Here is a 14,796-nt window from a genome sequence, read left to right as displayed (position 1 = left end):
TGAGCAGTGTTGTTAAGATGATTTAAGTCCCCATGCAGACTGCGCTAGAATTCTTCCGTCGACCTAGCTACCACTAGCTACCTGTTGGCATAGGTAGTGTTTACACTGAAGTGCTACACCGGCGCAGCTGTGCCACTGTAGCATTTTAAGTGTAGACAAGCCATCAGTTTCAAAGCAAAAACGTTTACAAATGGTTATTCAAAGAAGGATTGGGAAGGTTTTGTTAGCTATGCCGGCAGCTTTATTCTCTGAAAAAATGTACTTCCCCTTGAAACTCTTTTTTAAGAAAACCTAATACTTTGTAATATTAAAAAATCTTAAACTCTCAATACCATAGCAGCAGCTTTATTGAGGGATATAAGAAAACAGGAAGCCTTCTCCAAATGCATTTTTTGTTTGCATCTTCACCAGTTCTAAGGCAGCTTACCAAGACATGGATACCACGAAGAATAAATATATTAAGAAGCAAGCGGAGTTCACCTCATTTTAGTTTTGCACAAGATCAGCTACTTCTGGCATGCCGGTTGATTCACATGGGATCTTTAGACATTCTCAGAGAAAATGTAGGTTACATTAAATATATTAAAATGATCTAAACAGAGGGAACAGCTGAATTCTGATAAGATGGATGCTAAAAAAAAAGATTTCAAATACAAATTGACAACATTAGTATGAGCACTTTGTCTGCACTGTGCTTTTTTATAATAGGTTACAGCAGCAGCTTGTACCAATGAAAACCTAAAACCTCAGCCATGTATAATTGAACACTTGCTGCAATTAGGTAGGGCAAGTCTAAAATAAACACACCACAATGCACCACTTTAATATTATTCTATGCAAAATCCTCTCTCTAATTTAAATTTCTCCTCTAAAGAAAGAACTGCTGAGGTCACTTGGCTTCCCAAGTGGCAACTCTCCCAAATTCTCAGCAAATTCAGTTCCAAAAGATGGTCCTTTAGTGAATGATGCCAGAGAAATGTCTGAAAGTGCCCACAGCTAATTCCAGCCCCAAGAGCTCACAGCAGAAGAATATGGGGTGGTCAAAAGGGAGGAGAAGTCAGACTACCCCTTCCAAAACAAGGCAACTTTTCACAAATCCTGATTAAGCCATCACATTTGTAGCATCCTAGGGTTAAAACGGCCAACACATTCTAATTTACACCAATCTAGTGCACCTACATGAAGCAATTGTACAGCCATCTGGCCGTGCACCCCCAAATCATAGCGGTGCCACATAACAGCCCCTCCAAATCTTTTTCTGGGCTACATCTCAGAAAAGAAATCCAGGTGTGCAGAGGAAGAAATGCACAAAATCCAGCAGTAGTTTTATCTCAAGCCTTTGGTTAAAAGTTTCAGATGAATTTTAAGCCAGGCAGGAACATTGGGTAGGAAGAAAAGCTACTCCATCCATACACGTTTAGTAATATCCCTTCTCCTCATCCTTCATGCTGCATCCTGCCCCTCAGGTGACACAAACAAGGTTCCTGGCAGTGCGCAGTCTGCTCAACACTGGGCCTGTTTCCATGGTGCTGCATCTATAAGGAGGTTAGAGCTGGAAGACAGCAGGGAGAAGCAGCAGTCAGCAGCACTCAGGGAGCATGCTCTGCAACAAGGCAAAGGTGACCTTTCAAGCAAGGAACGGATTGCTCTTCTTTGGATTTAACAAGTTAACTAGATCCTAGATAGTAAAGAATGGCAAGGAGGGAAAAATAGAACTGCTTTAAAGAACTGCTAGCCAGTGGCCTACAAGGAATGGGGTGGGGGCTGAAGAAAAATACATTACAGAAGTTCTATTTATCTTTCTTCACATATGATCTTCCCCTGCTGGGAGACATTTACCATATCCCACCTCGCAAGCTAAATTTTTTACTAACACATCTGTTTTGTTTCCTCTGCAGCGTTCTCTTTAGCCTACTAATTTTGTACATGGTTTTATCTCAGATCATCTTAAATATAAAATGGTCTTGTTTGGTCAAGGGAGAGGGGCCGTGAATAAGTTTTAGCAATCCCTGGAAGTGACTGTATTTTGTCCTGTACAGATTTCTTTCTGGTGATCAGCATTGCCAAGCAAACAACTATCAACGGATTACAACTCAACCTCATTCTGACACCACAATGATACTGGAGAGTTGCTTGTTGGGTTAAATGTGAATGAATGCATCTGCAATTGCCACAATGTATTTCTCATTTATTGGTAAAACTGTTTAGTATCTATGATATTGTTGCTCTGGGCATAATTCAGTCAAAGGCAATTGCAATAAAAATAAATTCTATTTCTATTAAAATAGTTTTCTGATTTTTTTAAATTCTCACTCAACATTCTGTTGTTGTAATTAATAAAATAGACAATTTGCTCACCCGTTACCCCTCTGGCACAGACACACAGTTAATAACTCAAAGCCACTCAGTTATTTTTCTAATGTCCAGTGATGATGCCAGATTAAAAGAGCCTTTCCTATATTAGATGGGAAGCTATTGGAAAAATGAGTACTATTTAGAGTGTCTGCGAAGAGAGAGGTAATCCCCGAGAAGCAGGATTACTATAAACAGGAAGTTCAAGCAGGCCCAGGGTGGGGGAAGGGTTGTTTGCACAAATCTGTTGCTATTAAACAGCCCCATTAACAACCCAAATGCTGATTTCAATTACATTTAACCTTAAATGATTAACCTTTTCCCTACTATTTCTTCTATCTACTGCACATGGTAAAAACTCTGCATAAGGGAACACATGGTTAAAATGCATCATTACCAACCCACCAACCATAGGTGTAGCTACACTTAACAATTCATTTCTATCATAAGAAGTAGTGGTAGGAGGAGTGTGCTGGGAAACATTTTAACTTCTCACCTCTTTCCAAATGCTGATGGGCAGTGATCCTCATAGTGAAGAATGCATGTTCCTCAATCAGAGCTTTGACAATGCCCCAAACTACTGACCCAGCAGCCGAATCCCACTACTACTGACAAGGTCTCTCCAGCAATACTACCATATCACTCCAACCCCAATCTGACCCTGTCTCCTTGCATACCATGATTCAATTATTCTCCTTTTCAGGAGGATTTCAGTTGCGAGTAGAGGAAGCTTGGAACTGAAAACCTCAGGCTTCCAATGGCACCATCCAACACACAGCAATTGATTAATGAGCTACTACTGTATTCTAGCAAGCATAGGGGGAAAAGGGTTAAAAACCTAACTGCTTTGGTGATGAAGCTGTCCTGCTGATTTTGACCTATTTAAAAGCCAAGCTACAAAGTACAAGAGGCTTTCAATTACTCAGCGTACTAGGGAGAGCATTATACTGCTCCAAAACCCAACATGGGAATATCAATAATCTAAAAACCAAACATTAAATAAGTGCAGCACTGAAGGAACAAAATCCCATAATATTTTTTCTTCATCAACAAATCAAGGGAAAGCTCAAGAACTTTGATTAGAATTATATTAGTAAGGAGAGCTGAATCCTGCTCAGCCCAGCCACTCAACTAAAAGCTGTCTCAACTGTCCTCACATTAAAAAATTGTCCATAAAGTTATGCCTCTATGCTTCAGAAAAATCCACAACACAACACCGTTGCAATAACAGAGATACCTCCTAAGATCAGAAGGATTAATTCAATACTTATCCACAAAATCAACAGAGAGAACCTGGATTCCTTTGTTGTGGAGTTTCTGCTCAACATTGCAATTAGGAGTCCCAGGCCCGCTGAACTGAACCCTAAAGTCAGCAACAGCATCTCCGTCCAGAAGTACAGGTGCACTCTACCAGGACTGAAGCAGTGGATTCCCATGGCAAGCATTCATTCTATAGGCACCACACCCTGCTTGGTTTTCCAACTATCAATTAGCAAAAAGTCCCATTACTTGGTCAACAATTCTACGAGTCTAACCAGTTTTATTATATGTATGTTTATTCACTATTGGAAACGTTAGGTGATTTGTTGACAATGAAAAGAACTCAAATGTAAATAAGAGCCTCTGCTCTTTCTGAGCATGGAGATTCCCATCTTGTTTAATTGCAGGGCCCTACCCAAAAGCCCTAAATTCATTGTTTGAACCCTGTATGTTTAATTTCAAAGCCCTTCCAGCTCTCTCTCCGTACAGATCACAGCTTGTCTAACATAAATCTCATATGGTGCTACAGAATATCCTGCTGAATTTCACAATCATAACATTATCTTTCCTCTGACCATCACAGTCCCTACTGCTAACATTTCAGACTCCTTTATTTTGCTGAAGCAGATAATTAACTATAATGTTTCATTTAAATGCTATTTATGGAAATGTACTATGTAGGATGGAGTCTCCTTTCTGCATGCCTTACAATGCACTGTGGGTTACAGAAATGCATCTGCCATGAAGGGGGTTGTTTATAAAGGGGCCAACTGAACTGGCAGCCAGGGTAGAGTCTGTACCCACAAAGGGAAGGTTTATGACAGGAAGCTTAACATTGTGGGCTTGTTCAATTTTTCCTGAAAAACAAAGTAGCTACATAAGACCTGAAAGCAGTGGCTGAGAGAAACATTCACTAGAACATGAGCAGTGAGACGCATTTCTTTGGAGACATCCTGCTTCATCCCCTCCTCCCCCACCCAGCACTCTCCAGCATGTAGACACAAAATGACATATGCTGAATGAGTGCTCCTGAATGAGTCAAGCCTTAATAGCAAATTGCATAATACAGATTTTTATCCCTAAATCTCAAACAGGATAAAATCACCCACTTTTCTTTTAAAACAAGGATTAAGTAGAATGAGTGAATGAGAAAGTGAAAACACTGCAAGAATTGTTTCCATTTATCTTATCTTTTTCCCACCTCCATACCGCAAATAATTGAGGGAAAAAAATGAGAGGACCTACCGATAGAAAGAGCTGGTGCGAGAGCAGCGGTAGCGCTTCACCACAAATCCCAAAGCCATGGTTACTGGCTTCCCTGGTGCCTGACAGGGTCCATTCTTAGCAAGCACAGAAAGGAACGTTTGGCAAACTACGACTATCTGATAATGCCATAAAATCACTTTTACTACATCAGGAGGATTCCCACGTGGCAGTAAATCCCAGCAGGGCAAAATCCCCCCAGCTGTCCACAGAACTTTAATGCTGTTGCCGAGAGCATATGCAACCAGGCTCAACCATCTTTATTTCACAAACAAACCTAGGGGAAGGATTATGAGGCCGGTTGGAAATGCTCTCAGACTCCCAGCCACAAATTGACTATATTAATTTGGTCTCTTTGCCCCATCTCCTATCCAAAGCATGTTATCCTTGAACCTTTTATGCTGTTTTACCTTTAGAGTCAGTAGACAATTTTTATGCTTTAGGAAGACACTCCCAACACATGTAAGATGCAAGTATGTGAGACGAATGCAGTGCGAACCTGCCTAGGAAAAATGTGAAAGTTGACACAGTAAATGGTGCCAGATGCTCTTGCAACATGAGATACTGCATACCAGAGAGATACTGTATAGGCTATATGTATCTGGACAACTCCATTCAAATCTGGTTTAGGTCACAAATGAGAAGGGAGTCTGGAAGTTTCAAGCTAGAGCACTGCAAGATCAGAAACAATTTTGCAGGCACAGCAGGCTCTGCTCAGGAGAGAACCAGAAACTGGAATAGCAGAAATGAGGTAAGTCAGTGAAAAACAGTGCTGTGGAAGATGCAGACCTGGACTGGGTGCACAGGTATTGTGTTGTTAACATCCCAGTTTTGAAGAGCTGGCCTGGTATGCCAGCCAGTTATACTGAAACCTTGTTTTGAACCCAGTTTCAGTATATTTAAGCTGGATGACCAATTGCTTCCCCTCCACAGCAGTCCCAGTTGCATCCTGTATGGCGGTCCTCATTCTCCAATCCCCTTCCCTACAATGTTTCTGGGTCATCTCTCTACCTCAAAACAATTCTGCTCACAGGGCATCACCTGCCAACATCCTGAATGAGATACAAGTCTGCAATACCAAATCCTGAAACACACCAGGATAAGTAAATCTCCTGACATTTATATGCATTTATCTATAAATTGAACCTCTATCACTATAGAACTTGAACATCTTGGAACTATTAGAAAAATGAAACAGCAATATCCATCTTGCTCCATACCCACTCGGTAGGAAAGAGCTAATTTTTGTGAATGATTCTGGAGTAAACTAATGACATTGTTTATTTTAATAATAAATAATAATAATGTTGCTTTTTTTGCGAAATGGGATGAAGTTAGTCTCCTGCCTATCTAGCCCTAGAAACTTGCATAACACCATGACATCCTTTGTGAGCATCTCCTTAGATTCGGGTAGGTATGATTCACTGGGAATTAGGCTAGGAAAGTTCTTATATGTAATAAATCAATAAAGGGGCAGTGAAGACATAGGAGATTGGGAAGAATGCCAATTCATTCATATTAATTAAACACAATTGTAGAAAAACAAATGCTAATTTTTCACCTTTCTTTGTTCACAAGCTAGTTTTAATGGTTGCATCTCCCTCTTTTGTCCTTTGAATAAACAAATTCAATATTGTTTTAAAGAGGCTGAGAATATGTTTTTTAATTCCTCCTCCTTCTCCCACCCCATTACCCTTTTTTTTTTAAAGCCATCTCTTCCTATCTTCACTGCCTCATTCACACGTGAATTCTCAGTTGTCTTTTCACACCATACCAGCCAATCGTGTTTTCTGAAACCTTGGGCAGCAAAGTGAAACTTAGTAAAAATCATTGGTAAGATTCACTGTACAGTGGGGTTTAGCTTCCTTTCTGGTTGTATTTATAAAGTAAAGTAATGTATACAGTTACACACTTTCAAAGATGCTGTATTCGAGTGGTGCATTTCCGGATAAGAGGCCACTAATGCAAACACAACTCCATTAAACATTCAGTCTCTTCCATGTAAGGTGCCCAGGAGGTTAGTACTGCTACAAACGCTCATCAATTTATTTCCAAAGAGATTGAAGCAGTACTCTTTTCCCTCATTGTCCTGTAGCATAACACTTTACAAATGCATTGGGAGAGCATCTGTGATGTCAAAAGAAATTGCTACACACTTCAAGCAAAAGAGTAATACTCTCTTACACGAACAGTAATTTATTGATAGCAATAAAGAAGCTGGGGTGAATTTTATTATTGTCAGATGAAGCCTAACTATTCTCTCCTGGCTCGAGGCTTCACCTTGAGCCTTTATCTATCCAACTTAGTCTCTTCTCCAAATGAACAAGGATTTGTCCTCATTGTTTAGATTTCTTGGCTGCCTGTCATAGCTCCTGCTAAGTTCTTTAGAATTCCTGTGCAAATATATTAAAAATTCAATTTTCATGTCACAGGGCCAAGGGCCGGCAAAGCCACAAATGCCAACAACGCCCTCTGGCCACTACCCAGAAAAAGGATTGCTGTGCTCAGAGTGTGCAGCAAGCCCGGTATTAGAAAGCAGAGCAGCTTAATTCCCAACTATCTTAGCAACTCCTATCTAACCCCCTCCTAGCAGCATCTCTAGCGCAGGCACAAGGCAGGGGAGGTGTTGGAGTAGGAGCTGCAGTTGATAGGGGAATGGTGGCAAAGATGTGTGGGAGCTATAGACTGCAGGGGCAAGAGGCACAGATGTGGGAGTTCTGAGGACAGTGCTTTAAGAGGGAAGGTTGGTGTGGAAGCGCTGGGGGACGAGAGATAGGGAAAGCAGCTGCTTTCAATCATGCCAACCAGCCTCCCTTTCAGGCTGCTATACTTCGCATCTAGCTCTCCAGCTCCCTGTTTCCTCACCCCCTACATTGGGCCCTACCACTGGAACGCCTCATTTCATTTGCCCACTGGGCCATTATTTTTAAATCCAGGCCTACGCATCTTAAGAGGATCATGGCACATTAACACAACAGGCTGATGGTGCCAAATGGCATCAGGGCCTGAAACAGAATTTACAGTTTGCAAATCATTGCCGAGTCCCTTAGGTCTATCTGATTATTCATGTCTGCATGCTAAAAACCTGTGTGCTATTTTCTGGGAGAAAAAATAGTGTGTGTACAATAGCCAGCTTCTACACCAAAGTAACTGGTGTTAAATACAATTACCCCTTTCCACCCTCAGGAAACAGTGCTTCCCTTATGCAGTAAGAGCAAATGTCCATCAATCCACATGTAGCAAGGCAGCATTCTCAGCTGAAACCATGTGTAGCCAGAGGAACACAAATGCAGGCTTTATACTACTCATGGGTGTGAGGAAAATATCAGAACTTTGTTTAAAGTTTGCAAAATGCCCCATTAAAAATAACAAGGTATCACTAGGTAGTGACCTTATTTACCACGTTTAAGCCTATGGAGTCAATTTTCATAGCTGAGTTACAAGTCCCTGATAATAGGAGTTTATGACAGACCTTTAGTCAAAATAGCATGGATGACATGGCCATGATTGAAGAAGCAGCACATCATCCACTTTGTTGGCTACATCCTGTAAGCAGTTTCTCCATAACTCACAAAGTTAACAAGGCCTCTAACATCTGAAGGCTTGCTGTCTCCATGATTTTATGGTGCTGCTTTTTAGACAGAGAAGGCAGCACTATCGACTGAAGTAGCGCAGCATGACAGACACAAATAATGAATTCAGCCCAGCAGAGAGAGCGAAAACGCATTAAACACACAATAATGTTGTAAAGTCAAAGAAGCCTGTCAGGGTCCTATATACAGGGCAGCCCATTTACTACTCAATCCAACTCTACCACTGGGCTTCATGGAGTAAAAAATAACCTGTCTGGCTTCCAGTAAAGATGATCATGACACTTTACAAAAGCAAAAAATGCAGTTGAGGCAAGTAAAAACAAAACATTGTCCCTCCCCAAGCCATCAGCAAAATACAAGCAAGCCTAGATATACTGATTGAGAATGCTAAGGTGCGTATAACCAAACTAGCTTCTGAAATTTTGGGAGCTGTAATCCTGACTTCTAGTTTTCTGAAGAACAGGCCCTGCTTCTATTAAAGAAATTCACACTGCGGTAAGTACATGATTGTATTTGACAACAGTATGAATCTTCAATAGTGATGCTCTGCAGTAAAGTATGTGTTAGGGATTTGCACTGTAACTACATCACACAACCCCTAATGAAGATGCACTGCATCAGGATATTTGTGTTTGCAGTGCTGTAAATACACTGGCGTAAATTTCTCGAATGCAGACAGGGCCACAATACTGTATTGTGAAACTTAACACTTATAAGGTGTTTGGAGACCTGGGAGGAGAGGTGCTAAAAAAGAACAAGATATTTTAGTGCAGACACTTAAGCAAACCCTTTTTCACGAGCCATCTTTAGGACTAGTAACAATCTCATCTGATGAAAGCACACGCAACATTTAACAGGCCAACAGATATATTTCTGCTCGTTTAAAAAACAAAGCCACTCTAGTTGTCACTCATTTCTGTCAGTTTGCAGGCATACTTAAACAGACTAACATGTTTGCCAGGCACTTTTGGAAGAGTTGAGCTGAAACTACCAGCCTCCTTCCGAGGAAGTGCAGAAACTCCTACCTGTCATCAGCATTGCGGAGAGATGGAAGACGGAAACTTGTATTTCTGTCCAGCTTTGACTGGCTCTTTGTCCTCTTGATGGAGCCTTTCAGACGTTTGCTGAAGAAGCCCTAAAATGAAGTGTCATAGCAAGTGAAACAGGGAAACTCTTATGCAAGTAATGACTAAACCAAATGGGCCTCTCTCTACTTTATAAACCAAAAATGCTTCAGTCTACAACAAAACTCAAACTGATCATAACCCCATTAAGGTACAATAAAAATTATTGCATGACAAGAGGAGAAGTTATAGTACAAAGAGTAGTAACTTGACATTTCCAAATTTTGACTGCATGGCATACAGATTGCATTACAAGACCATCAGTTAAAGTAGAGCTGTGTTAATAAGAGAGCAATGGAAGCCACACCTAAATATTTTGTTAAAAGAAAACACACTTTAAATTTTTTGAGCTCAGCATTGCTTGCTTATCTCCTCTTCTATCCTGTAAATCACCGAGTACATGTGCCAAATTATTTCCAAGGTTTGCCAACACACAAGCATTCCTGGCCCAATCAATGCAAATTTAGCAAATCTTCATCCAACAGGATTAAGCAACATTTTATTGGCTGAAACACCTCTCTCTCTTCTTTTTGGTGAAAGAGTCACACATAGATATTTCACTTTAACTTGGCATAGCTATCATGGGATATATTAAATGCATCTAAGTTGCACTGTATTTCTTTATGGAAAAGCATAGCACGGTAAGAGAAATTTGCCTAACTTCACAGGCTGTTTCTCTATAAGCAAAGTCAAGGGAATTTTACCAGAGATGTCAAACACAGTTGCACCCTCACTGGTGTTGAAAATTCACTTACCGCCCTCCTCCCTTCTCTCCAATTTCTAACTCAAATTGGTTCCCCTCTTCCCTCCTTCTCGAACTACCTCTACAGATGGAGCACTGAGGACTGAGTGTAGGCTCTGTTCAATTTTTGAATGCAGAGAAGTGTTTCAGAGGCCAAAACTTACAGAAAATTCTGAGAAAACTCCTCTTCCCCCACCACCCACAAGTTCTTCAGTTAGCACTAGATGCCAATATCCTCACCCTCATTCAGCTTCTTTGAGGGAAATGTGAGGAGGGCAGCTGATTAATAAAAGCTCTTCCACCCTCTTCTTCCAAAATTGGCAAGAAGCTCTTCTGAGCGGAAGGAGATCGCCTCATCCCCAAATACAATACCAGCCGAAACAGGAAAGAACTTGCTCGAATGCAGCTGCTTGAGAAGTGCTCCTCAAACCTTTGCACAGCCCCATGACCCAGTGAAATGATTGCCATGCTGAAAGAAATCTGTTTCCTGCATCTGCTGCTGCCATCTGGGGCTGGCTGTCCCCCAGATTAGGGGTGATTTTTACAAGGCAACACCCCACAGAGTTGGTTAATGGATAGGGAACAGCTACCTAATGCTCCTTGACAAATCTTGGGAGAGAAGGGGAAAGCTTTTCCCCTTCCCAGAAACTGGAAGAGGCAGGGCAGGGAATGCAGCCCTCTCCCTTTCTCTCCCCGCAATGCCCTCAACCCAGAACATTTCTAAGTACAAGGTACATGTAGTCCATTAAGGGGAAAAGACCTCTGAAAAAGGGAATGAGTGTTTGTGGCTATACAAATCACTGAAACTCTAACTAGGTTCCTGGACCTTTTGGGCCAGATCTTGAAAAGGTGCCTTTAAAAATGTTGGAATTGATCCAGAAGAACGAAGGCACTTTCATTTAGTCTGACTTTCCATCACAAGAGGTAACAAGACCCAGCTACTGGGACTTGGCCCTGGTGGACCCTGGCTGCATTCCAGCACTACGTGGCATGCTCAAAGTGCAGACGCTGTGAAGCTGAACACTTCTGCTGCGCTGCGCCATACCCCGCACACTGCCCCTGCCCTCCAAGCAACAAACTAGACAGGCCCTCCTACCTGACAAGAGTCAGAATGGGGCCCCTAACTGTTTTTGAAGCTAATTGACTCCATTCCCAGCAGAGATGGACCCCCGACTGTTAACTCTTTTAGTGTTTGTAATCATTTCAGTGTCACATGACAGGGACAATGCACTTTTTTACTGAGCAAAATGTATAACAGGTTAACTGGTCAAATATGACTATCCAAATGTTGGTTATAAATGACAGCTTTCAGGATAGCCAGATGTGTAGTGCTAACAATCTGACAAAATAAAATAAAATAAAATAAAAAATTGCAAGCAAATCGCAAATATTTTTTTGTTTCTGAAAACACATTACATTGTTTGCATCTTAGTTGCTCTCTGTACTTTGCTATGGGATCACACAAGGCTGATGACTGGAGATGAATAAATTGGGAGCAGCATGAAAAATTCACACATGCTAGAAAAACTGAGATGAGCCTTTTGACCTTTATGTTTCTTTGCTAAAAGAAATCTCTCAAAATGTGGAATGCAAAAATAAAGGGGAGGTGGCATCCAGCATTTATTTGCAGCAAACACTATCCAACTAAGAAAAAGAAGAAATCTTTTTAAACACTAATTCCGCCTGAACAAATTTTTCTTTCCCTGAGTTCAACACTATATTTAAAGAGACATTATCTGGTTAAAATAATTTTTAGGAAAAAAATTCCTTGTCAATGCTATTAGTAGTACCTTAGCGGGTAGGTCTCTCTCTTCTGCCCCCCTCCCCCCCCCCCTTTTTTTTTTTGCTATTTATGTTCCTTATATATATATATATATATATATATATATATATATATATATATATATATAGCATTTACCTGAGCACAGGCAGTTGAAAAGAGACACTTTTTGGTTCTCATTTCCTAGCAGAGGAGTGTTTCTTTTTAAAAAAAGATTTAAATTTAATGAAATATTTCCATTGGTGGTTTTAAAACAAAAAGGAAGACTCTTGTTACCTCAACTCTAAAAAACAGGTATATGAATACTTTATTAACAACACTCCAGGGTGTTTGTGAGGATTAATTAGATGCAAAGCACTCTGGAGATGAACACCACTATATAAATGCTGACATTTAAGGAGTCAAACAGTAAAAAAATAACTGTACAAGAGTTCTGCCCTAATCAGGCTCTCTAGACATTGCTTCAACACTCCACTCCTAATGCGACAAATGGCTAATTCAATACAAACCAACTTTACCCCTCAAAACCACACCAGCAGAATCTCACGTGCCTTCTTATCTTCACGTCACTTGAAAACTCAGCAGCAGATTAAGAGTCTCACTGCTTTCTGTCCAAATGATGTGCCAGCCAAGGGTATGTCCACACTACAGTCACTACAGGAGTTCAGCTACAGGGCTGCAGTCATGCCACTGTAGCACCATAGTGTAGCACCAAACTTCCTAAATCGACAGAAAGGGGGTTTCCACCTATGCAGGTAACCCACCTCTGAGAGGCAGTAGCCAGATGGATGGAAAAATTATTTCATCACCCTACCTGTATCTACAATGGGGGTTAGGTCAATCTAACTATGTCACGCAGAGCTCGGGTTACCAGACGTCCCGATTTTATAGGGACAGTCCCAATTTTTGGATCTTTTTCTTATATACACGCCTATTACCCCCCACTCCCATCCCGATTTTTCACATTTGATGTCTGGTCACCCTATGCAGGGCACAAAATTTTTCACAGCCCTGAGTGACGTTGCTTGGTTGATCTAATTTTTAAGTGTAGACCAGGGCTCAGAAAAGGTGAATCAGTGGGACTTTAAAATGCAGTTTTCAGTGGCAGAGAAAAGGAAGGGGACTATAATCCCTGATAGCAGACATTAAGTGTGATGGGATGATAGCTGTAAAATGCATCTATGCATCACTTAGAGAAGCATCATTACTGCAAAACAGGACACCCGCTCTCCTGTATCTCAATACAACAGGGGACAATCACCAAGGGAGGAGGATATGAATGCCCAAACAACCAGCTTCACAGACATCATGGCATGAATGACAATACTTAACTACGGCACACTACAGACATAAGTATTTTTCACTTTGGGGAGAAGAGTTTGTGCATAACAAATAATGCTTCTCTTAACAACTTCCACAGCAACCAACAAGCTAACAATAATAATGTGAAAAGAAAAGGAGTACCCGTGGCACCTTAGAGACTAACAAATTTATTAGAGCATAAGCTTTAGAGCAAGCAAGGTAAGCTTGTCACCATGAAAGGTTTTCCTCCTTTCCCCCCACTGCTGCTGGTGATGGCTTATCTTAAGTGATCACTCTCCTTACAGTGTGTATGATAAACCCATTGTTTCATGTTGTGTGTGTGTGTGTGTGTGTGTGTGTGTATAAATCTCTCCTCTGCTTTTTCCACCAAATGCATCCGATGAAGTGAGCTGTAGCTCACGAAAGCTTATGCTCTAATAAATTTGTTAGTCTCTAAGGTGCCACGGGTACTCCTTTTCTTTTTGCGAATACAGACTAACACGGCTGCTACTCTGAAATAATAATGTGAGTTATCTGGTAAAACAACATTCTCAGCAGAGATCTAGGAGCAGTAAAGTCAGGGTAGAATGGGTGACTGGAAGACTTAGCACCTATGCAACATTTTTGGATGTAAAATTCAACCTAAATCATCATCTCTTTGAGACGGGGACATTGTCTTTGATGTGTTGGGAAAGTGCCATGTTCGTTTATGGTACTGTATTCATAGCAGTAGTAATACATTATTATTAGCCATAACAATAGCAACAGCAGCATACAGGAAACTGGACTTTAGGAGTGATTCCTGGACTCTTCCCATCTCAGGTTAAAGGGATTACAGACTGGATGAATTATGGAAATGGCCACCATCTCAATGGAGATAGCAATAGTTGTAGCTATTGCTACCCCACTAGAAATCCTTTCTAAGTGTTACTGAATGTTCCGAAGAGTAGAACTTTTTTTATTAAGTTCCTCACAAGAGGCTATTGAGAAAGCTTAGAAACCAAGGTGAAAAGTTGTGTCATATGTTAAAAATCATGTGAAGAGACTGAAGCAAAGCATATGGGAAATCTGCTTGATCTCAGAGTGGAAGGAAGTTAATAGTGGGGGTACTCCAAGAATGAGTACTGTGAACAGTGAGGCTCACCTTTCTTTATAGAACATTAATAAATATAACAAAACGAAGATGGAGAAGTTTGCTGACAGACAAATTATTCAGGTTACTAAAATATTTGAGAACTATGAGAGACTCTAGAAGGTCCTAATAAAAACTAACTGATCAGGCAACAGAAAGACAGATAAATCTCACCATGCCCATGGTAGCATATTGGGCAAACCCCCCCACAAAATACCACAAATTACGAATGAGCTGTAATGAGCTCA

The 14,796-nt window shown here is 40.8% G+C and overlaps 1 protein-coding gene across 9 annotated transcripts in view; it reads right to left on the bottom strand.

Annotated features, from left to right (window-relative positions):
- The window catches only part of RASAL2 (RAS protein activator like 2), a 276,480-nt gene that overhangs the window by 43,537 nt on the left and 218,147 nt on the right, over positions 1-14,796 (bottom strand). For all 9 annotated transcript variants that reach the window (XM_043520219.1, XM_038413578.2, XM_038413580.2 and 6 more), the window contains one exon: positions 9,494-9,603. In XM_043520219.1, the coding sequence (XP_043376154.1) occupies positions 9,494-9,603 (110 nt within the window). The remainder of the gene's footprint in view (positions 1-9,493; positions 9,604-14,796) is intronic.

This window comes from Dermochelys coriacea, chromosome 8, assembly GCF_009764565.3.
Source record: "Dermochelys coriacea isolate rDerCor1 chromosome 8, rDerCor1.pri.v4, whole genome shotgun sequence".
In the NCBI taxonomy this organism is placed as follows: domain Eukaryota; kingdom Metazoa; phylum Chordata; order Testudines; family Dermochelyidae; genus Dermochelys; species Dermochelys coriacea.
Note: the sequence above shows the minus strand (reverse complement) of the source record. Positions and strands in the feature narration are given on the sequence as shown.